The sequence below is a fragment of the Bos javanicus genome, unplaced genomic scaffold (assembly GCF_032452875.1).
Source record: "Bos javanicus breed banteng unplaced genomic scaffold, ARS-OSU_banteng_1.0 tig00001600_1, whole genome shotgun sequence".
NCBI lineage: Eukaryota > Metazoa > Chordata > Mammalia > Artiodactyla > Bovidae > Bos > Bos javanicus.
In genome coordinates this window covers 52,011-76,580 of record NW_026893620.1, presented here as the reverse complement: position 1 = coordinate 76,580, position 24,570 = coordinate 52,011, and the positions used below count along the sequence as shown (strand labels likewise).

General features: G+C 42.7%; 1 protein-coding gene across 1 annotated transcript in view; it reads left to right on the top strand.

Annotated features, from left to right (window-relative positions):
- Positions 1-460: 460 nt before the first annotated feature.
- The window catches only part of LOC133243937 (ATP-binding cassette sub-family C member 4-like), a 63,116-nt gene continuing 39,006 nt past the window's right edge, over positions 461-24,570 (top strand). The window contains exons 1-4 of the mRNA XM_061410645.1: positions 461-530; positions 10,571-10,681; positions 11,229-11,349; positions 24,070-24,294. Coding sequence (XP_061266629.1) covers positions 475-530; positions 10,571-10,681; positions 11,229-11,349; positions 24,070-24,294 — 513 coding nt within the window. The 5' untranslated portion in view covers positions 461-474. The remainder of the gene's footprint in view (positions 531-10,570; positions 10,682-11,228; positions 11,350-24,069; positions 24,295-24,570) is intronic.

The window sequence follows — 24,570 nt, the reverse complement described above, 5'->3', positions numbered from 1 at the left end:
TACCAGCTTTCTCTGGGTCTTCATCACAGCTGAGGGAACGTTTCTGATGCAGCCTGCCCCTCCCTCTCCGTCTTCTGGGTGGGGGCCCGGGCTCAGAGCGCGCCCTTTGGTAGAATTTGCAGCCCGGTGCCCAAACGTAGGCGCCTCTGTCCGGTGCCTTGGGTGCCGCAGTTTCCCTAAGTGGCTCCATCAAGCGCGCCTGCAGCCTCGCCTCACACCTGCGCGGCCCCCGGCAGAGCCCGGCTGGCTGCCCCTTGGTCCTGCTGCCCCCACCGCTCCCGACTCCAGGCCCCAGGGGCAGAGGCACCGAGCGGGCGGCCCGCCCTGTGCTCCACTCCCTGAAGCAGGTGGTTCTGTCTCCCCCAGAGAGGACCGCGCTGTGTCTGAGCCTCCAGCCTCCCCGCCGGCGCCTCCAGAAGCAGCTCTATCACCAGAGCAGCGTGACCCCGGTCCACGGCAGCCCCCGCCGGCAAGATGCGGAAGCCCAACCCGCTGCAGGACGCGAACTTCTGCTCGCGCCTGTTCTTCTGGTGAGAGCCCGCCTGGGCTGTGGCACCTCCGCCGTCGTGGGGCGGGTGCTTGACGCCGCCGCTGCGTTTTTGGGGACCGAGGAGGGGGGTGGTCGGGGCGAGGGAGCGCTTTCCGCTGGCGCCCTGGGCACCTGGCTGCTTGTAGCCCGTGGGGCCACGTGGTCCCTGGCATCTGGCGAGCCCGGGAGAGGGAACTCGTGGTGGGGCTCCCTGACTTGTAGCTGTGCTGCCCCACCAGCAAACTCCTTAGGCCCTAGTAGGACGGGGAAGCGTGTGAAGCAGGAGGCAGGGAAGCTGAGAACCCAGGCTGCCCAAGGGGAGTCACATCCTCCACCAGCCCCCACACACCCGATATCACACACCCACACTCCATCCTTAGCCGGCTTCCCCAGTACTGCTCAGGAATTCGCAGTTCTGAACTAAAGCGGCATCCTTATTTTTCCCCTAAGCAAGCAGTTTATGAACAGCTTCCTTTATCCAGTTAGTGCCCTGCACTGTTACCATCGTCCAAGAACGTCCCCATTTTCCCCATATTCCTTAGGTGACAGCTGAGTTCCGCCTGCACCGGGCTCCCTCGTCACTGTGCCTATGACAATGTCTTCCTTCCTCCCTCCCTCTCTCCCTGTACATCTCTCACTGCATTTCCTGGTATCTATTTGTGACAAGTTTCATGTGTGTAAAAACACTTGTTTTTAATGCAATGAATGGGGATACTATTCTTGAACACGTTTTGCTTTTGCCTGGGACACACAGCCAGGACTGGAGTATGTATTTGAACAGCCCCTTTCTCTGTTGTGAATATCTCCACTTCCACATTTGAGGACTAAACCTTGGGGATGTAGTCCCTGAAACCTGTGGGGTCTTATGCAAATCTTTAGCCTTCAGAGAAACAGTGCATGGTCTTGATGCAGATGGTCCTGCCCAGGAATCATTTGGTCCTGAAACTGCTGAAGGGTCCCTGAACTGTGAGCAAACACCAATGAAAAACGCTGCAGAGAGCTGAAGCTCTTACCTGAAGTCTTCATCTAATAGCTGGGACCTTTATTTTTTGGGGCTCCAAAATCACTGAAGATGGTGATTGCAGCCATGAAATTAAAAGATGCTTACTCCTTGGAAGGAAAGTTATGACCAACCTAGATAGCATATTCAAAAGCAGAGACATTACTTTGCCAACAAAGGTCCATCTAGTCAAGGCTATGGTTTTTCCAGTGGTCATGTATGGATGTGAGGGTTGGACTGTGAAGAAAGCTGAGCACCAAAGAATTGATGCTTTTGAACTGTGGTGTTGGAGAAGACTCTTGAGAGTCCCTTGGACTGCAAGGAGATCCAACCAGTCCATCCTAAAGGAGATGAGTCCTGGGTGTTCATTGGAAGGACTGATGCTAAAGCTGAAACTCCAGTACTTTACTTTGGCCACCTCATGAGAAGAGTTGACTCATTGGAAAAGACCCTGATGCTGGGAGGGATTGGGGGCAAGAGGAGAAGGGGACGACAGAAGATGAGATGGCTGGATGGCATCATCAACTCGATGGGCATGAGTTTGAGTAAACTCTGGGAGTTGGTGATGGACAGGGAGGCCTGGCGTGCTGCGATTCATGGGGTCGCAAAGAGTCGGACACGACTGAGCAACTGAACTAACTAGGCAGGCCGGAACCTCTGGATTTTAATCCCTCTTTGGTGATTATTAGGTCTTTTGTTTCTGGAACCTAACCCATTCATCTTTTCCACAAAGTCTGATACTTCTTTTATGGGACAGCCTAAGGGATCCCCAGGGAATGGGAGCTCCTATACTTGTTCTGATGGTGGTGTATTCAGTGTGTAGTTACATCTCTCGGTCACTTGGCGGCCCTTAAGGAAAGAGGGGCTTAGAAGAAGGAATGTGGGTGTGGTTACTCTAAATAATACTGAAATAGTCAAACATCTGCTTAAGGCAGGGCAAGCAACTCTCCAGGCACCTTCTGTCTGTGGATTTTCAAAATGTGTGTGTGAAAATGGGAAGATAAAGACTTCTCATTGATCTTGGTAGACACCCATTTCCAGTTTTCCTGCTGGAAGGAGAGAAGCTATTACCTCTTATTTCACACTTGAAGTTGCTGAAGCAGAGAGGTTGAGTGAGTTGTCTACCAGCACACAGCTAGAAAGTGAAAGAGTTGGATCCCGAACCAGGCAGTCTGGCTCCCTGTGTATGTAACTGCTGTATCGAGTAGGTTCTATTTGTGTACTTGTTTGTAAATGCACAGAGAAGCCGATTCCAAACACACCTTTGGTCTTATTGGCAGGAGTCTCTCAAGGCAAGTTCTTAAAGTTCTTGCTGTTGGAGATGATGCACGTGAACCATCTCTATAATCAAGCTTTAGGGTGGCTCTTCTCAGAGCTTTCAGACCTGCTCATCCTCATCACCTGGGAGTTTGTTAGAAATGCAAATCCCCCCTATACTCTTTCTAGACCAATTGTGTAAAGTTAGAAATTCTGGGGGTGGGGGTTAAATAAGCTCCAGGTGATTCTGATGGAAGGTTGAGACTGGCTTCTGCTTTCAGCCACCCCTCCCACTGGCATTACTACTTCAATGTTAACTTTTAAAAGGGGTCCAGACTTTGTGAAGTTAGTTGTTGAACACAATTTCCAGCCTGTACGTAAAGTCTGAGGTACCCTCGTGATTTCCTTGTGTTCCCCACTCGCTGCCCTGGGGAAAGCTGACATGAGCCCAGGCAGGAAGTACTGCCCAGAGACAAAGTCCGCCTTGTAGAGAAAAACTGAGTTTTCATCTTCTCATTGGGTGTTTGCTTTTCTTCTCATATTTCACCTGCTTTCTAAACTTGGAAATGATGCCAGTAACTAGCTTACTGTCTTTATACAAATGACCTCACTGGAGTTTTAGTGTTTTCACAGCACAGGTGGGACTTAGGGTCAAAGAGAAGGCATATGTTATGGCTATAGGTAATTATTGTGGATTTTAGAAATTTCTGCAATAAAATGAAAACTATAGAAGAAGAAGTGAATAAAAGTTTATTTCTATTAGCCACGTACACTCACTGATAATTTGGCTGTTTCTTAGAAGTAGAATAACTGGTGAAAGCCGAATTTTGTTCCATCAGGTTTGCCCTCTTAAAAACTGCTTGTGTGTTTATTTCATTGCTATTTGTGAGTACCTGAATTACATTTCTAATGGGACTGAGGTTAAAAATGTCAAGCAGTTACTTATTTATTGTTGTCCACGCTGGGTCATCATTGCTGCTCTCGTGCTTTTCTCTAGTTGTGTGGTGACGGGGGGCTACTCCCTAGTTGTGGTGCACGGGCTTCTCTTATGGAGCACAGGCTCCAGGGCGAGTGGGCATCAGTAGTTGTGGCTCATGGGCTTAGTTGCTCCATGCCACATGGAATCTTCCTGGACCAGGAATCAAACCTGTGTTCCCTGCATTAGCAGATGGATTCTTAACTACTGGACCATCAGGGAAGTCCAATATCAGTTTTAATAAGAATTTATTTGATTTTTAGAGTTGGAACTTTATTGACTATTTGTCTTTCTTTGAATTGTCTCTTCGTAGACATTTTTTCCTATGAGGCATTTTTATATTTGAATAATTTGCAATAGTGCATATAATACTTTTTCAGATTTTCCTTTGTTCTTTAGAGGTTTTAAATTAGATATAATTAATTATATTGAACTTTTCTTTTTAGCTTCTCCTATTGCTTTTGTAATATGTCTTTTTTAAAATCCTAGAATCCTCTATATCTCTGTAAGCATTCTATTTTGGCTCTCTTTTCTTATTTAATTTCTAACAATAAAGACAACTATATATATATATATATATATATATATATATATTAGTATTTGGTATAAGATAGACCTCATTTTCCCAAACAGCCCATATTCCTATCATGGTTTGCTGAATGACTCTTCCTTTTTCCCATTATTGAAAATCAGTGGCACAATTTTTGAACCATGCCCAGTCTGTTGAGACTCTCCCTGGCAATGTCCCCACTGTCCTGCACTGCAGCCTTGGGGTTGTGCTCTGCATTTCTCCCACCACCACCCCCATCCCAGAAGCAGCAGGTTGGGGGTTAGTGCAGGACCTATCCCCAGAGATGAGGGTGGAGCGGGGTCTTGGACCAGATGCATTTGGCCATCAGGGAATGGTTACATCCTTACTCCACTGACACTGGCCACATCTCAGTCAGTAAACTGTCCCCTTGCAAAGGGAGTGTGGGTGTGGAAACTGCCACTAGCGTCGTCAGACTCTCCAGAAACTCTTGTCAGAGAAGCTGACATGAAGGGGGATATGAACCGGCCTAGTGCTGAGATGGTTTAGGGAGGTTGGTGCTGTTAGGCCGTCAGTAACTAATGATTGTGAATACATAGAAATGTTTAATTTCAAGCTAGGATTCTTTGCACCATTTCCAGAATACCACTTGTTCCTCATTAACAGTGAGAGATCCACATGTTGTAGATGGAGGCTGGGTGAGCTCTGCCAGGTGCTTTTTCTGGTCTTGACCTGTTTCCTGTAAGCATTTAGTTTGTTGAGTTTTGGTAATTTTATACAATAACTACAGTCTCAAGCAAGGTGTAGAACATCCCAGAGGTATGGTGTGTCCTTGTGGAAAACTAATCTGCCTAAAAATTTTATCTCTTGTAGTTTTTTCTTGATTTTTGGGGATCTTGATCGTCCTACCTCATCATCCTACCTCATCATCCTGAGAGGTGTCAATTACAGTCCATTCAGATGTGTCAAAGTTGCCTGAGTCTTCCAGGGGTCCCCCAAACATATTGACCCCCTTTCTCTCTGTTGACATGAAACAAAGAGGGTATCAGATATTTCTCTGGCAAAGATAGGCTTATGGGATCAGCAGAGAATTATAGTTTGAGGTTTACAACTATGGAGAGCTACATGCAAGTCTTCAAAGGGCCAGGGAAAGAGATCACTATTATAGAGGGGAAAGAAAGTTGGCAGGTCTGTTAAACAAAGATTCCATGGCGTTTCACTGACTGTTTGCCAGGAAAGAAGCAGAGTCTTTGTTCTTCCTGTTGGGCTCTGTCATTGTAACTGCATCTGTCAAAGTTATCAGAGATTTTCTACTGGGGCCCAGTGGGATTACTCAGGATCTCTGTCGTGGTGACAGCTGCTCTTTTTCTGGTGAGATGTTTTCCTGTTTAGAGCAACACTGTCTTCTCAGGTGATCCCCTCAGCAGCCTTGGGAGGTGTTATCTCCACATGTTCTCCTCAGTTTCCAGAGGCCAATACTGAGATGTTATGTGGCTAGTTTGTGGTCATTCAACCAGAAAGTGACAAAGTCTAGACTCTAACACAGGAAGATTTCCAACTGAGGTACATCATGTGCAATTTTTTTCTCATTACATTTTTTTAAATTGTGGAAAAATGCACAAAACATAAAATTTACCATCTTGACCATATTTAAGCATATGGTTTAGCACTGTTAAGGACATTCATGTAATTTTGCAAACAATTTCCAGAACTCTTTTCTTCCTGCACTAGTGTGGGGGGAAGTGTCATCATCTGGGCACATCCCAGTGCTAATTCTGAGTGTTTTCTGTGGGGAATGACTGTAGGATAAATGGCCTAACATGTTTCAAACCTGTTTAGTGGTAAAGCTCACTGACTTATATACTTTTGTTTTGGAAGGAAATTGAGACATAGTAAGACATAGTAATTGTCACTGAGATGCTGACCTGGAGTGGAGAAGTGGAGGAGGGGGCACAGTTGAGGCCCTGGGTCCTCAGGGCCACTGTTGGGATTAGGATCCAGTCTTCTGTCTCCTGGATTGAGGTTCTTTGGAGGTGCCAACCTACCAGAGTTTGTAAAAGCTGAAGCCCAGTTTCTCTTATTGCTTCTTTAATGATTCATGGACATTCATGCATTCAATAAATAAATCTTGAGCATCAATTCTGTATACATACTGTCCTTGGAATAATGGAATAAAAGAAGTTTGATCTCTGCTTTCACTGGTTATTATTGTCTTACCTTGAAATTTTTCTTACCCTGGCAAGGTCAGGAAAATGGTGTTAATCTTTGGGCTATCTCTACATTTTATTATCATTTAAATAATGCCTAATGGATTTGAACAGGGTTTGAGGGGTATCCTGTGTATAGTTAACTGTTTTTTTCCCTTTTATAATAAGTAATTTGCAGAGAGAGAATTTGAGATTATATGGATACCGTCTTCCACATCAAACTTTCACCCACTGGTTTTAACTTCCATTGATAATTTTCTGACTCCATCACTCCTTTTGTGTTTGTTTGCCTCTGTTTGCAAGAGCATTCCTTTCTTTCCTGTTAATGTAACAACATGGATTCAGAGATCCTTTCTTTATTTAATTTGTTGTTATTCATTGCCACTTATTTGTTTTGATTCTCAATGTATCCCCGATTTGTCTAGCAAAAGTCATTCAAGCTGGCTTATCTGTCCTTTCTATACAATCTCATGACTCTTTCAGGGCTTCCTTATTTTATGGTGCAAGCTGTTCCTTGGACTTTCTCTGCCTGTAGGTCTTAGGCTGTAGACAGTGAGGCTTTTGCCGGGATTGCCTGGGGCTCTGCTTACCAGGGCTTGTACTAGTTATGAGCAGCCCCCACAGAAATTCTCCTTTTGGAGCCAGTGTTGTGGCTTGACTGGCTCTTGTGGTTCTTACGATTGTGGGACATGTGTCAGCAACAACCCATCAGGGGACTTTGAAATGATGAGGTGTATCACTCATTCACGTGTCGTGGAGGGTACCAGACACACCTGGGGTGACACAGGCAGGTCCTGAATAGAGAGAGGGCATGTGAGTAAGTCTGGACTTGAGATTCTGCCTTTTGGGGGTTGATGGTGGGGTGTCTAGGATTTTGATGGTTCACTCTTTATTGCTAAGTATGCTAAGTCACTTCAGTCGTGTCAAACTCTGTGCGACCCCATAGATGGCAGCCCACCAGGCTTCCTCGTCCCTGGGATTCTCCAGGCAAGAACACTGGGGTGGCTTGCCATTTCCTTATCCAATGCATGAAAGTGAAAAGTGAAAGTGAAGTTGCTCAGTCATGTCCGACCCTCAGCGACCCCATGGACTGCAGCCTTCCTGGCTTCTCCATCCATGGGATTTTCCAGGCAAGAGTACTGGAGTGGGGTGCCATTGCCTTCTCTGTCACTCTTTATTGGTGAATTTAAAACACAAGAGCAGGAAATAAAGTGTGAGAAGGGAGAATCAAGCAGTCAGCAAGATAGTCTGTTATCAAGTCAACCAGAGCTTTTTCCAAGCGGGAACTTCATGGGTGGGGTGGCCTGGCTCTTTATCTAGTTGTGTAGGTGGCACATGTTCATTGGAGGTGGCTGTCTTCGACAAGGATGTCTCCAAAGTTTAATGTCTGGCTTTTATATTATAATCAAAAAAGCTAATTATCAGGTGCTTACATAAACTGCCCCAACCTTGGAACCAGCTATTTCTTCAAGGAGCCTTGGCTCCTTTTAGAGAAGAAGGGTATCAGAAAGTTAAGATCTGGGTGAAGGGTCCTAAAAGGCACAGACTTCCAGTTATAAAATAAATAAGCTATGGAGATGTAATGTCTGGTGTGGTGACTATAGTTAGTAATACTCTATGCATATTTGAAAGCTGCTAAGAAATTAGACCTTAAAAATTCTCACCACAAGAAAGGAAATGTAATTGTGTATGTTAAAAAAACAGAACCCCGAGATCTAAGGACTGGAATGCTCTTTGCTACCAATATGTAATTACTCCAGGGCCTCTCATTGTATAGAATTAGGGTGTATACATATGTGTGTGTATGTGTGTGTGTGTAAACACATATGTAATTATTTTTTAAATTTATTTTATGATAATTACTTTACAATATTATAATGGTTTTTTGGCCATACATCAACATGAATTGGCCACAGGTATACATGTGTCCCCCTGATCCACCCACCTCCCAATTTTTTCCCCACCCTATCCCTCTGGGTTGTCCCAGAGCACTGGCTTTTGGTGCCCGGTTTCATACATCGAATTTGCACTGGCCATCTGTTTTACATATGATAGTATACATGTTTCAATGCTATTCTCTCAAGTCATCCCATCCTTGCCTTTTCCCTCTGAGTCCAAAAGTCTGTTCTTTACATCTATGTTTCCCTTGCTGTCCAACATGTAGGATCATTGGTACCATCTTTCTAAATTCCATATATATGTGTTAATACACAGGATTTGGCTTTCTGTTTCTGACTTACTTCATTCTGTATAATAGGCTCCAGGTTCATCTACCTCATTAGAACTGACTTAAATGTGTTCCTTTTTATAGCTGAGTAATATTTCACTGTATATATGTACCATAACTTCCTTATCCATTCATCTGCTGATGGAGATCTAGGTTGCTTCCATGTCCTAGCTATTGTAAACAGTGTTGCAATGAACATTGGGGTACATGTGTCTCTTTCAATTCTGGTTTCCTTGAGGTGTATGCCCAGCAGTAGGATTTTCTGGGTCATATGGCAGTTTGCTGGGCTTCCCTGGTGGCTCAGAGTTTAAAGTGTCTGCCTGCAATGCGGGAGACCTGGGTTCGATCCCTGGGTTAGGAAGATCCCCTGGAGAAGGAAATGGCAACCCACTCCAGTATTCTTGCCTGGAGAATCCCATGGATGGAGGAGCCTGGTGGGCTACAGTCCACGGGGTCGCAAAGAGTTGGACATGACTGAGAGACTTCACTCAATTTAACTCACTCAAAATGGCAGTTCTATTTCCAGTTTTTAAAGGAATCTCCACACTGTTCTCCAAAATTATTGGCTGTACCAGTTTGCATTCCCACCAACAGTGTAAGAAGTTTCCCTTTTCTCCACACCCTCTCCAGCATTTATTGTTTGTAGAATTTTTTGATGATGGCCATTCTGACCAGTGTGAGATGATACCTCATTGTGGTTTTGATTTGCCTTTTTCTAACAGTGAGTAATGTTGAACATATTTTCATGTGTTTATTAACCATCTGTATGTCTTCTTTTGAGAAAAGTCTGTTTAGGTCTTTTGCTCACTTTTTGATTGGGTTAGTTTTTCTGATATTGAGCTGCATGAGCTGCTTGTATATGGTGAAGATTAATTCTTTGTCAGTTGTTTTGTTTGCTGTTCTCCTATTGTGAAGGCTGTCATTTCACCTTGCTTATAGTTTACTTTGTTGTGCAAAATTTTTAAAGTTTAATTAGGTCCTTTTTGTTTATTGTTGTTACTCTGGGAGGTGGGTCATAGAGGATATTGCTGTAATTTGTCAAAGAGAGTCTGTCTATGTTTTCCTCTAAGAATTTTATACTTTCTGGTCTTGCATTTAGGTCTTTAATTCATTTTGATTTTATTTTTGTGTATGGTGTTTGATAGTGTTCTGGTTTCATTCTTTTACATGTAGTTTACCAATTTTCCTAGCACCACTTCTTGAAGAGACTGTCTTTTCTCTATTGTATAATTTTGCCTCATTTATCAAAGATAAAGTGTCCATAGATGCATGGATTTATCTCCGGGCTTTCTATTTTGTTCCATTGATCTATATTTCTGCCTTTGTGCCAGTACCATACTGTCTTGATGACTGTAGCTTTGTAGTGTAATATGAAGTCAGGCAGGTTGTTTCCTCCAGTTGCATTCTTCTTTCTCAAGATTGATTTGGCTATTTGAGGTCTTTTGTGTTTCCATACATATTCTGAAATGATTTGTCCTATGGGATTCTGTGAGAAACTTTCACTTTTCACTTTCATGCATTGGAGAAGGAAATGGCAACCCACTCCAGTGTTCTGTGGAAAATACCATGGATGGCGGAGCCTGGTGGGCTGCCATCTGTGGAAGATACGACTGCTTTCTAGTTCTGTGAAAAATACCATTGGTAGTTTAATAGGGATTGTGCTGAATCTGTGGATTGCTTTGGGTAGTATACTCATTTTCACTATATCGATTCTTCCTTTTCCATTTCTCTCTTTCTTCTTCTCCTTCTTCTTTTCTTTTTTTTACAAAGCTCAAGAGTTAGAACTTAATTAGATATGTGTGATTCGTATATCTGTGACTCTCTATTTCTCTTAATTTTTAACAGTTGGCTAAACCCCTTGTTTAAAATTGGTTACAAACGAAGATTAGAAGAAGATGACATGTACTCCGTACTTCCGGAAGATCACTCCCAGCACCTTGGAGAAGAACTACAAGGGTGAGCACAGGCAGCAGGGAGAAGGGGAGAAAGACTGAGAATTTCCACGTGTGGCTAAAGTTGTGTTGTGGGGAGCTTTGCTTTCCTCTGGGTTCTCCTGAGCCTCCTTCCCCTGACACATCACACTTACCCCCCTCAGGCTGACCCTGGGCTTAACACACTTTGGAAGCTGGGGAGCCTATATTCTCTGTGCATTTGTGGAAGTTGAGAGAACCTGCAGCCAAGACCCTGGAGGCTGAACTCTGTCCCTCGAGGTGGGGTCCTTGGAGGAGGGTGTCTGCTCTCCTGAGCTGCTCACGACCCTGTGAATCCAGCAAAGGCTTGGCAGGAACTTGTTTCCTGAGACTGAGACTTTTCCCTCAAGGCCTGTTTTCCTGGTCCTGCAGGGCCTGCACGCTCATCTTTCAGGCATCCAGTGAGCCATTAGCCAGCATTTATGGGGCATCCACAGAGTGCCCTGTAGTAAAGTCTTTTCCTCCAGTCTGCCACCTCCCTGTTTTGTCTGGTGGACACATTGTTCTTTACTGTACTTTGTTTCTCATCACAGGTACTGGGATCAAGAAGTTTTGAGAGCTGAGAAAGATGCGCGGGAGCCTTCTTTAATGAAAGCAATCTTCAAGTGTCACTGGAAATCCTATTTAGTTTTGGGAATTTTTATACTTCTTGAGGTAAAAGCTTTTATATACCGTGCATTGCTTTTTATTATATGCAGGTCAGTACTGAGATGGACGGGACCTGTGCGGAGAGAGGCCAGTATTTTAAGATTAGAGGATAAAATGTCTAGAAATCATGATGTAGCCCAGAAGTTGTGCTTATCTTTAGAATGGACAGATGCTTAAAGGATTGGACCTCCAGGGATTAACTATTTTCCTTTTAACAGGTTAAAACATAGTGTTGTGGAAGGGAAAGACATTTTATACTATATACCTAGTATGGTGGAAAAGACATTTTATACCATATTAGGATATTATTGATGCTCAGTAAATAACATAAATGCTGAAAGTGATCCTTGACCAAAAAAATATACTACAAACTCAAGAAATGTGGTTTGGAGGACGTAAACTTGGACCAGAGCCCAGATAACATAAGACATTTTACAGGTGCTCAGCAAGTAATTGTTAAGTTGCCCAATTCACATCTGATAAATGCTTTCCTAAGAAGGGATCGTCATCTCTCCCCTCCTGTGATACCGAACCCATGGCCCTGCATTTGGGCTGGAGCTACCAGAGCTCCCAAGAGTACACCCTTCCCTGGGCTGCCTCCTTCCCTGTAGGCTGGGTCACCCAGGCCAGAGCTCCCTGTGATGAGGAGCTCCAGCTTCATCATTGAATTGCAGAGACTCCATGCACCATCCATGCTGGTTTCTGTCCCTGGATGTGGGGTGGTTTCCTGCATGAAGGGGGATCCTGGTAGCCTGGCATTGGCAGAAGGTGTAGGAGGGGATGTGGAGTAGACAACCAGAGACAGAAAGCAGTGAGGTCAGTGACCTTCATGACCCTGAAGATCCTGGGTCAAGATCCCCCAGAGAGACAGTTCCAACCTGGGGACACAGTGCCATCAGCCCATCTATTCTGGCTGAGCCTACTCAAGGTCTACTGCAGACCCACTTGGGTGGCTCGTGCTCTCAGTGGTCCCTTAGTTCTGCCATAGGGACATGGGTGGCCTGTGAGTGTGTGAGAGCAGAAGGGATGGAAGATGCAGGTGCTGTGAAAGGGGTGGAGAAGATGGCGAGTTGTCATAAGTCCATTGTGTTGAGGATAAAGTGGGTGGGCCAGGTGGTTTAGAGTTGGGGGGTGTGGCTCTTGTTTAAAGGTTGTGTTGTACCAAAGGGCACTGTGGGTAGCAGGCAGCAGAGTAGGTGAAGTCTGCCCCACACAATTGGAGAGATCAGAGAATCTGTCAGCTCACAGGTGACTTAGTGGTCCTGGGAGATGGAGTCTTTGATGACAAAGGTGGGTTGACCATTGTGTCAGAGAGTGGGGACAGGTATGTGGGGTGGAGTGCCACCTTTGAGAGGGCATTGATGACTGAGATACTGCAGTGCCTTGTGAGGGCAGGGTGGAGTGTTGATTTCAAAGTTGTCCAGCCCAAGTAATACTGCTTGCTGGGGATCTAGGAGGGTGAAACCTCTTTCAGGAGGTTGGTTGTTGGGCACTCATGGCAAAGAAGTGGGAAGTTGAGGACCTGGTAAATGTGGGGGCTCATCTTCTGTAGTATTAGAAGTACTAGTAGCAGATAACAAGAAGGCGGAGGAGTAGGTGGACCTGGAATACATCTCTCTCCATGATACATCAGGAATACACCTTCAGGAATACATCAGGAAGACACAGAAGTGCATGCAGAACACCAGCTGAGAGTGGACAGGAGTACCTGGCCAGTGGAAAAGAATATATAGAGCCACACAAAACTTGAGATCAAGCCCTGAGCCTTTGGAGTGGGTGCAGTGACTCCACGACCCTAGTCTACCAGAAAACTAACCCTAGGGAGTATCAAATAGTGAGAACTCACAACAAAGGAAATCACTTGAATACAAGGCCCAGCATCACCCAACCACCAGTAGCACTGTGTGGAGGATGCCTCATTTAAACAACAAACAAAACAAACATACAAACCCAATCATCAGCAGACAGGATTACCACCTCACTCATCCTTGCCCATAAAAGGAAAAACAAACAAAAAAACTCGGCACAGATCTCCCCTATACGAAGCTCACACAAACCACTGGACCAACCTTAGGAGGGCAGAAAACAAAAAGAAGAAAGAATTCAACCTTGAAGCCTGGGAAAAGGAAACCTCAAACACAATAAGTTAAAAAAAAAAAAAGAAAAGGCAGAGAAATGCTACACAAATGAAGGAACAAACTAGAAAAAACAGAGGTCCAAATAAATGAAGAGGAAATAGGCAAGCTACCTGAAAAAGATTTCAGAATAATGATAGTAAAGATGATCAAAAACCTTGAAAACAAAATGGAGAAACTGCAAGAATAAATTAACAAAGACCCAGAAGAATTGAAGAATAAACATTCAGAGACAAACAACACAAATACTGAAATTAAAAAATACTCTAGAAGGAATCAATATCTGAAGCAGAAGAATGAATCTGTGAGCTGGAAGATAAAATGGTGGAAATAACTTCTGAAGAGCAGAATAAAGTAAAAAGAATGAAAAGAACTGAGGATAGCCTCAGAGACCTCTGGTACAATATCAAACCCACCAACATTCGAATCATAGGGGTCCCAGAAGAAGAAGAGAAAAATAAAGGGTATGAGAATATTTTTGAAGAGACTATAGTTGAAAATTTCCCAAACATGGAAAAGGAAACAGTCAAGTCCAAGAGGCACAAAGAGTCCCATACAGGATAAATCCAAGGAGAAACATGCCAAGGCACATGTTAATCAAACTAACAAAGACTAAACACAAATAAAGACTATTAAAAGCAACAAGGGAGAAGCAGCAAGTAACGTACAAGGGAAACCCCATACACTTAACAGCTGATCTTTCAGCAGAAACCCTGCAGACCAGAAGGGAATGGCAGGATATATTTAAAGTACTGAAAGGGAAAAATCTACAGGCAAGATTACTGTATCTATCAAGAATCTCATTCAAAACTGATGGAGAAGTCAAATGCTTTTCAGACAAGCAAAAGTTAAGAGAACTCAGTACCACAAAACCAGCTTTACAACAAATGTTAAAGGGACATATATAGTCAAGAAATACAAGAGAAGAAAGAAGATCTACAAACTCATTCCCAAACAGTTAAGAAAATGGCAATAAGACATACATATCAATAATTATTTTAAATGTAAATGGATTAAATGTTCCAACCAAAAGACACAGACTGGCTGAATGGATACAAAAACAAGACCCATATATATGCTGTCTACAAGAAACCCACTTCAGCCCTAAAGACACATATAGACTGAAAGTGAGAGGATGGAAAAATATGTTCCATGCAAATGAGAAGCAAAATAAAGCTGGAGTAGCAATCCTCATATCAGACAAAATAGACCTTAAAAGGAAGATTACAAGAGATAAGGAAGGTTACTACATAATGATCAAGGGATCAATCCATGAGGAAGACATAACAATTGTGAATATCTGTGTAACCCAACATGGGAGTACCTCAATACATAAGACAAATGCTAACAGACATAACAGGAGAAATTGACAGTAACACAATCATAGTATGAGACTTTAACCCCCTACTTACATCAATGGACAGGTAATCAAAACAAAATTAAGGAAGTACAAGTCTTAAATGATAAATTAGATGAGATGGATGTCATGGATATCTTCAGGACATGCCATCTGAATGCAGAAGAATACACCTTCTTCTTAAGTGCCCACAGAATATTCTCCAGGATAGACCACATCTTGTGTCACAAATCAAACAGTAAATTTAAGAAAATTGAAATCATATCAAGCATTTTCTCTGAACACAATGCTATGAGGCTAGATATCAATTACAAGAAAAAAAAAAAACTCTCTAAGAAACACAAGCACATGGAGATTAAACGATACGTTTCTAAATAACCAACAGGTTACTGAAGAAATCAAAAGGGAAATCAAAAATTTCTAGAAACAAATAACAATGAAAACAACAACCCAAAACCTATGGGATGCAGCAAAAGCAGTTCTAAGAGGGAAGTTTATAGCAATATAATCCCACCTCGAGAAACATTGAATAGATAACCTAACTTTACACCTAACACAGCTGGACAAAGAAGAACAAGAAAATGCCCAAATTAGTAGAAGGAAAGAAATCATAAAGATCCGAGCAGAAATACATGAAAAAGAAATGAAAGAAACAATAGTAAAGATTAATAAAACTAAAAGCTGGTTGTTTGAGAAGATAAACAAAATTGACAAGCCTTTAGCTAGACTCATCAAGAAAAAAAAGAATCAAATCAACAAAATTAGAAATGAAAAAGGAGAGGTTACAGCAGAGGATGCAGAGATACAAAGGATTATAAGAGACTATTATGAATAACTATATGGCAATAAGATGGATAACTTAGAAGAAATGGACAGATCCTTAGAAAAGTTCAATCTTCCAAGACTGAACCAGGAAGAAATAGAAATTATGAACAACCCACTTATAAGTACTGAAATTACTGAAATTGAAGCTGTGATCAAAAATCTCTCAGAAAACAAAAGCCCAGGACCAGATGACTCCATGGCAGAATTGTATTAACATTTACAGAAGAGCTAATGCCTATCCTTCTAAAACGCTTTAAAAAAAATTACAGAGGAAGGAACACTTCCAAACTCATTCTATGAGGCCACCATCACCCTGATACCAAAACCAGACAAAAACAACACAGAAAAGAAAACTACAGGCCAATATCACTGATAAACATAGATGCAAAAATCCTCAACAAAATTCCAGCAAACAGAATTCAGCAACACATTAAAAAGCTCATACACCATGATCAAGTTGAGTTTATTTCAGGAATGCAAGGATTCTTCAATATATGCAAATCAGTCAATGTGACACACCATATAAACAAATTGAAAAATAAAAACCATATGATCATCTCAATAGATGCAGAAAAAGCCTTTGACAAAATTCAGCACCTATTTATGATTAAAACTCTTCAAAAAATGGGCATAGAAGGAATCTACCTAAACATAGTAAAGGCCATATATGATAAACCTACAGCAAACATTATTGTCAACGGTGAAAAACTGAAAGTATTCTCCCTAAGATCAGGAACAAGACAAGGGTGTCTTGTTATTATTATTATTCAACATATTATTATTGTCATGCGAATGTATGTTCCTCGGTTCTTTGTCTCACCACAACAAAGATTTGGAGCAACGGACATTAAAGCCCTCAGCGTGTCAAAGCTCTCGGGTCTTGGACAAACCGTGTTATAGCTCTTAGGCAAATCAGTGTTACAGCTCTATTTTATTTAGAAGATAGCAGGAGAATCCATCCGCGAAGTGTGAGGGCATGCTAACCCAAAGACTCAAAGAGAAGAGAGTGGAAGAGCATGCGGGGGAGGGAGAGAGAGAGAAAGCGCTTTGGCTCCTCCTTTTATATGTTTTTCCTCCACCTGGGCCTGCCCTATGCAAATTGGGCTTAGCCAGGAGTGCTGTTTGTTCTACCTGAAGTCTTCACTCTGGTCCTCGGACCTTCCTTTGACCTTCCTTTGTTCTATTTTAGTGGGCTTTTCCCTTCCTTTTCTTTTAGCCACCGCCATTTTGGGCTCCTTTTCCCTATTCTACCTACCTAACATTATTATTCAACATAGTTCTGGAAGTCCTAGCTACAGCAATCAGAGAAGAAAAAGAAATAAAAATAATTCAGATCAGAAAAGAAAAAGTAAAGCTCTCACTGTTTGCAGATGACATGACACTGTATAGAAAACCCTAAAGATAGTATCAGAAAATTACTAGAGCTAGTCAGTGAATTTAGCAAAGTTGCAGGATACAAAATTGATACACAGAAATCACTTGCATTTCTATATAATAACAATGAAAAATCAGAGAAATTACAGAATCAATCCAATTTACCATTGCAAAAAAAAAATATCTAGAAATAAATTTACCTAAGGAGATGAAAGAACTGTATACAGAAAATTATAGGACACTAATGAAAGAAATCAAAGATGACTTAAACAGCTGGAGAGATATTCCATGTTTCTGGGTAGGAAGAATCAATATTGTGAAAATGACTATACTATCAAATGCAATCTACAGATTCAATGTGATCCCTATCAAATTACCAATGACATTTTTCACAGAACTAGAACAGAAATTTTCACAATTAATATGGAAACACAAAAGACCCTGAATAGCCAAAGCAGTCTTGAGAAAGAAGAAATGGAGCTGGAGGAATCCACCTTCCTGACTTAATATTATCCTGGTTTTAGAATAGAGGACACTGAGTGCCAAGTACTTCCATAGTGTGCCATGGTCTCACAAAGGACAGAGGGACATTATGTCTCAGGTACTCTGACTTACCATCTTGACCATCTCAATGACTTATAGCTTGCCCAGTGTCAGAAATGCTCATTAAAAAAATTATTTAAAAATGCTTTTTGACTATGTGGATTATGGGATCTTAGTTCTGCAACCAGGGATTTAACTTCGGCCATGGAATGAAAGCAAAGCATCTTAACCACTGGACCATCAGGGAATTCCCAGGAAGACACATCTTGAGAGCTTTGTCTACAGGTCTCAAGACACATGCATCCTGAACTTGGCCTGAAGTTAATAAATAGGATGCTAAGAACTTCCTAGAGCAGGAAGTCAGATTGGGGATTGTAATTGAGGGTAGATTCCAGGTGACCATGCACCCTGGGTGCCAGAAGTGACTAGGATGTTAACACTAGCAGTAGCATCATGCTAAGTTCAGATGGACCCAGGAGCCCTTTAACAAACCACCTTTCCCGTCATTACCATCCCTAAGTGGCCTTTTATTTTATATGGCGGAGGATCTAAACTCAGCTCAGGATTCTCTAAAACATGAACACATTTATTTGTGACTTCCAGCCCTTTTTTAAATTCCTCTGGTGCACAGGATGACTCATGGATTATCTGTGGTTCCCAGACAGTGCTCTGACCAACCACAACGCAGGTATTCCTGGCAGCACCAGTGGGAAGAGGCAGGGCCATGCCAGTCCAGGGTGAGGATTTTGGGGTTAGAATTTCAAGGTATGTGAACCTCTGTCCCATGAGAATTGAGTGACTGTAATGCTTGGGGAAACAAGTACCAGGCTGATATTGAACCTGGGGCATTTACAGGTCACCCCTAATTAGAACAGAACAGGCAGTGAGTTCTCAGCATGTCTGGCCCCTCCCCTTTGTACACCTCCAAGGGGAATGTGGGTGGGGAGGACAGGTTTCTGCCTGTCCAGGGCCCTCAGGGTGGGGAGGAGGAGCCTGAAGTCTCTGCCTGGACCAGAGACACAGAGAACACCTCCCTAGGTCATCGGGGCTTCTCTCTGAGAGGTGAGGTCTCCACCTGCTGGTGTGTAAGTGGGGTGACCTCAGAGAACCAGAGTGGGTTCACCTAGTCTCTTGCCCGGAGAGGGGGGGAAGTGACCAGGGTTTATGTCCTGTTGCCAGGAACATTAGAAAGGGCCTAGCCTTGTCAAGTTACTTGTTTGTCCAAGGCCACTTTTGCTGATGGTCTCTGGTCTAGGTGGAGGCTGTAGGAGGCACATGTTTGTGTAAATATTCACTTTGGAGCTCAGCTTACGGGCAGGAGGTAAACAGAATCCTCTGAGTCCCACAGTGGGTTTTGTGCCTTGACTCAGGTCTGGTTCCCCAAGAGCTGTATTGGGCTTTTGCCTTTATTTCCCAACCCTTTCTTCCAAGTGTCCCTTGAGTTTGCTCAACACAGGAGGCTGAAAAGTGGTGAAGTGGCAAAGTGGAGGCTTTGGTGGCAAAGTTACTGTGGGCTGAGAGCAACCACCGAAGTCCACACAGCAAGGGAGAGGAGGAGGGGGCACTGAGCCAAGCAGAAGGGGACCTGCAGAGCAGACCTGCTGTGTGCACCCTGCTGGATATTGAGAGCATAGCATTAGGCATTAGTTGTTAGTGATACCCACAGTGATGACCTTGAGTCATAAATGATGGGAATGCTTTTTAATTCATTTTTTAAAAAGCATAAAAAAGGTTTTATTCCCATTAAAAATAAAAAATGAAGTATAATTGACTTATTATATTAGTTTTAGGTATATAGCATACTGATTCAATATTTGTATACATTATAAAATGATCACTGCAAGTCTAGTTGCCCTCTGTCACCATACAAAGTTATTCCAATATTATTGACTGTATTTCCTATGTTGTACATCACATCTCACTATTTATTTTTTTAACTAAAAGATTGTACCTTCTAATCTCCATCATCTATTTCACTCATTCTCCCCACTCCTCCCTTATTCCATTTTCTTTTAGAACTCAGGGAAGTAGGTACCTCTTTTTTAAAGGTTGCATTCATAATGGTTAAAAATTAAAAAAAAAAAATCTGCTTAGAAGTGAAACTTTTAATTGCTATCCAGAAATGTTGGCTTTTATAAATGACTTTTCTCAAGAGTTGCTCTGCATGGTGGCCTGTGAGCAGCACTGAGTTTTCCAAACCCTTTGTGAAACCAGCCTCTGCCATTAATAGAGCAGGTCTCTTCCCAGGACTTCTGTATCATAAAAATGATCATAGCTTACACTTGTTTTTTAGTGTTGGTTTTAGAGTACTTAGAGCTGTTGGCTCTTAGACTTCACTTTCACTTTAGAATACTTTGAGCTGTTGTGGCTCTTAGTTGTCCCACAATTCCTCGAGGTAAACAAAGACCTGGAGGGCAGGTGGGCACATGATGGGCTTAGGGTCATGTGACTCGCAGGTGGCCGACCTGGTTTCTGAAGCCCAGTGTTCGGACTCCCAGGCCAGTGTTCTCTGCATTCTCTTCTCTCCTCCCACAGCCTCCATTGAGACTCAGAGTCAAGAGATGTTTTTCTGACAACAGCTCTGTCACCTGCTTCCTACAGAGTTTTTTATTTTTTCCTGTAGGTGTTACAAATATTTCAAAACTACAAACATTGAATATGATTGAAGGGTAGTAGAAAGTGTCACCTGAGAATGTGCATTTTTAACACAAAGATTATTTTTAGCTGATTTTTTTTTTTTTTTGAGAAATAGACACAGGAGAAACTGTAAAGACAGAGCAGAAGTTACCCTTCTGTGAGGGACATTTACATTGATGAAGGAAATTTCCATTTGTAAAGGTGTCTTCCTCCCAGTACCCAAAAGAGAAGGATGTCTCTAAATCACAGAAGAATCTTGTCAATGGAGAATACTTAAACCTCTGTAAAAAACCCAGCCATTTTAATTTTAGCTGCTTTTCCTATTAACTTCTCATATGTGTCCCTACCAACCTTTCTTTAGCTGGAGATGGTATTTAAGGTGGTGGCTTGGGCCATCTCAGGGAGTTACTCAGTTTTTCTTGAAGATGGTAGAATTGGGCCAGAAACACTTCAAGTAGTGTGGAAATGTAGCAGAGAAACTGTAAGTTCCCCTAAGAAGCAAGAGGTGAGCCGGAATGTCAAGTGCTTGCAGGAGATTAACTAACAAGGACTCCACCACGAGATGTCTGCCTCAGAGACTCTCATAGAACTTTGAAATGATTGTTGTGGTATTATATTGGACTGTTTTAAATATCTTTTACAGTTTCACAGTTATGCAGAATTCTTGTGAAGCAAGAAGAACTATGTTCCCAGTTGTTTTGTGGGAAGGCTATTCACTGGGTTATAGGTTGGTGTCAAAGATGAAGGCTTTATGGGAACAATTTTTGATCTTGTTCTTGCTATCCAGAAGGTTTTCATTTGGTTAGTTTCAAGTTTGCTAATGAACATTTTCTCAATTGTTTTATTTCTTACTCGTTGAGGATTAGGATCAAGAACAGACAGAGGAGGGACTTCCCTAGTGGTCAGTGGTTAAGAATTTTCCTGCCAGTGCAGTGGACATGGGTTCCTGGTCCAGGAACTCAGATCCCACATGCCTTGGGGCCCATCAACTGCAACTACGGAGCCCACTTGGTGCACCTACCGAAGCCTGTGTGCCCTAGAGCCTCTGCTCTGCAAAAAGAGGAGCCAGCAAAACCAGAAGCATGGCCGCTACAACTAGAGAGTAGCCCTCACTCACCGCAACAAGAGAAGGCCCACACAGCAAGGAAGAGCCCGTGTGTGTCAACGAAGATCCAGCAGAGTCAAAGATAAATAAACAAACAAGATTTTAAAAAAGAGCAGACAGAGGAGTGGAAGCTCTGAGCCAGGACTGGCATTTGTTGTTCAGTCGCTCAGTTGTGTCGGTGTCTGCTACCCCAGGGACTGCAGCATGCCAGGCTTCCCTGTCTTTCACCACTGGCCTTACTCTTTTTTAAAAAAATAAATCAATTTTGATTGCACTGGGTCTTCACTGCTGAGCAAGGACTTTTCTGTAGTTACAGTGTGTGGGCCTCTCACTGCAGTGGCTTCTCTTGTTGTGGAGCACAGGCTCTAGGTGTGATGGTTCCAGTAGTCAGCGTGCATGGGCTCAGTAGTTGTGGTGCACAGGCTTGGTTGCTCCACAGCATGTGGGATCTTCCCTGACCAGAGATGGAACCTGTGTCCCCTGCATTTGCAGGCAGATTCTTAACGACTGGACCACCAGGAAAGTCCATGGCATTACTCCTTAATGAGGCTATCTGCTCAACTCGGTTATTAAATACTATGTCTCAGCAGAAAAAATCCAATCAGATAGTAATGAGGTGCCTTTATTTTATACTACTTTTTGGTGAATTTGTTGCATCTATCAGTATTCTCTTTGGTGGGTGACATTACACTTACTGTAATTAGAATAGTATCAGGGTCAAAAGGAGAGCTGAGTAACAGGCAACAATGATTTCCTAAGCAAATCATAAGTTTTAGGACCGTTTGGGATGGCAGGTGTTAGTGCTGGGCTTCTGATGGAGAGCCCCAGGTTTGCAGGCTGCAGCACTGGACTGCCCTCGGCCTTACCTGGGCTGACATTCTTGTTTCTCTGTGTGAGCCTACATATTTCTATCTCAGTGCGGTCTATACAAAGTCTGTTTTACAGTGTACAGTCTGAGGGGCTCTTCCATAAGCTCTTAGAACCTCTAGGGGTGAATGATAGGGCTTGCTGGAAATGTAACAGTGAAACTTTGTGTTCTTGAGAACAGATCCTCTTACTCTGATCTGATCATCCTATGCATAATTCTTTAGCTTAACAGTGATTTCTTCTCTGTAATAGATGAAGCTTTCTATTACCTTGTGGAAGGTGAGGCAGTTGGTGTAGCCTGTGAACCTGTGGGTGCAGAACAAGACAGGAGTGTCGGGGTTTAATGTTACATCCATTTGAGGAATGGGGACAACTTTCTCTATATATCCTCATCAGGCACTAGTTTGTTGAGCAGAAAATGCTTGTTAGTTTTGTTTGTGTTGGGGATTCAGCTTCTCTTCCTCTTGCATATCTTTTCCACAACTTCAGACAGACAGAAGAGTGCTATCAAGGAAAGCCTGGCAGTTGCTTATCCTGTCTATATTAATAAGGAAGGATTGCTTAAAAGGAAAAGCTTGCTCCAAAGTCAAGTTCCTGAAAGATTTCCAAAGTTTTGACATTTTGTCTTTTGAGAAGTCTGTGGAGGAAATGATGCTAGGGTCATGGCGTTTACTTTTGATGACTTGGATTTGTGTTGAGTGTTTGGTTTTCTTTGATGGGAGAGAAGGGGACCTTCAAGGGGTGACTAGAGGGAAGAAGTAGGTTGTGGGGTGGAGTGGCCATTTGGCAGGGTGAGCAAGTGTTGCAGTTTTCTACCTTTAGTTTTGGGAAAGAAAATTGCTTTCCTTAAGGCTTACTCAAGGGAGAAGGCTCAGTGTCCTCCACCTCACTTGTTTAGGATTTTAACTTTTGCCTTAGGGAAGAGATGATTGGTAACATTTCTTCCAAACCAGCAATAAGTGGCTGATGGCAATAAGTGGCTGATGGCAAACCGTGGACAAAAATTGTTTTTTAGCTTGATTTCAAGGGACAGCCCAGCTTCCAGAGGGTAGGGACATATTGACACAGTGTCCCTCGGGGCTGAGACCCTGAGAACCTCCCAGCCTGGTTTCTCTGTGATGTTCCAACAGAGTCTGGGCTCTGTTTTCTTGTTGTACTGATGTGTGAAGTTTGGGGTGGGTACAAGTGAATGCATTTGTCTCAGTGTCTCAATTCATAAAGATTCTTAAGAAGGTGATAAGAGTGTGTCTCCCATACATGAACCATTTTGACTTTCTGTTAGGCTGAGATGTTGAAAGAACATGGGGACAGGGATAGACTGCCAGCAGAGCTTGTTTGTATGGAAGCAAATTTCTTACCCTTTTTCTGGTGCTAGTGATAAAGAACCCGCCTGCCTATGCAGGAGTCATAAAGAGACACAATTTCGATCCCTGGGTGAGGAAGATTCCCTGAAGAAGGAAATGGCAACCCACTCCAGTATTCTTGCTTGGGAAATCCCATGGACAGAGGAGCCTGGTGGGCTACAGTCCACAGGGTCACAAAGAGTTGGACGTGACTGAAGCAACTTAGCACCAGCACCCTAAGAATAACTTGGTATTTTGCCAAATGCATTCTAAAGCACTGGTTGTAGTATTTATTGAACTTCTAGAGTGTAGTGAGTATGAAGTACTAAGGCTTCATTTTCTTTGAATGTAAAATTTTGGCTTAAGGTTAAAACTATTGTCTGCTTGTCTAATAGGAGATAGATATTTTCTTTTCAGGTGAATCATAAATGTAGTGTTTTGCCAAAAATGCCCTTTTAATATGCTAATGGTAAAAGTAAAACTTGTGTTAAGAAAACTGGTAGAGCTTGCATTTCTAATTAAGCCTTTTTTTCCTTTTAGGAAGGCACCAGAGTCGTTCAGCCCATATTTTTGGGGAAAATGATTAGTTATGTTGAAAACTATGATCCCACCGATTCTGCCGCTTTGCACGAAGCCTACGGCTATGCGGCAGGGCTGAGCGCCAGCGTGCTGGTGTGGGCCGTTCTGCACCACTTATACTTCTATCACATTCAGTGTTTGGGGATGAGGCTGAGAGTAGCCCTGTGCCATATGATCTACTGCAAGGTGAGTGTCACTCGGTTTCACAGTGTATACCTCCCCTGAAGCATCAGGAACATTTAGGGAAAGTTCTCTGTAAACTAAACTTTTGTAACTGGGATCATTTGTACTTTACTGGAGAAGCTTGGTGTTTGCACCAAGTCAAGTTTTTTTTTGTTGCTTTTCCAATATATAATAAGTTTTCTACTGAGATTGGATCAGGGCTACCTTTTATGACTTTTAGCCACATAATATCCACTGTTGCATAATATCCACTAAATCTGTAATAAAATCTAATTAAAA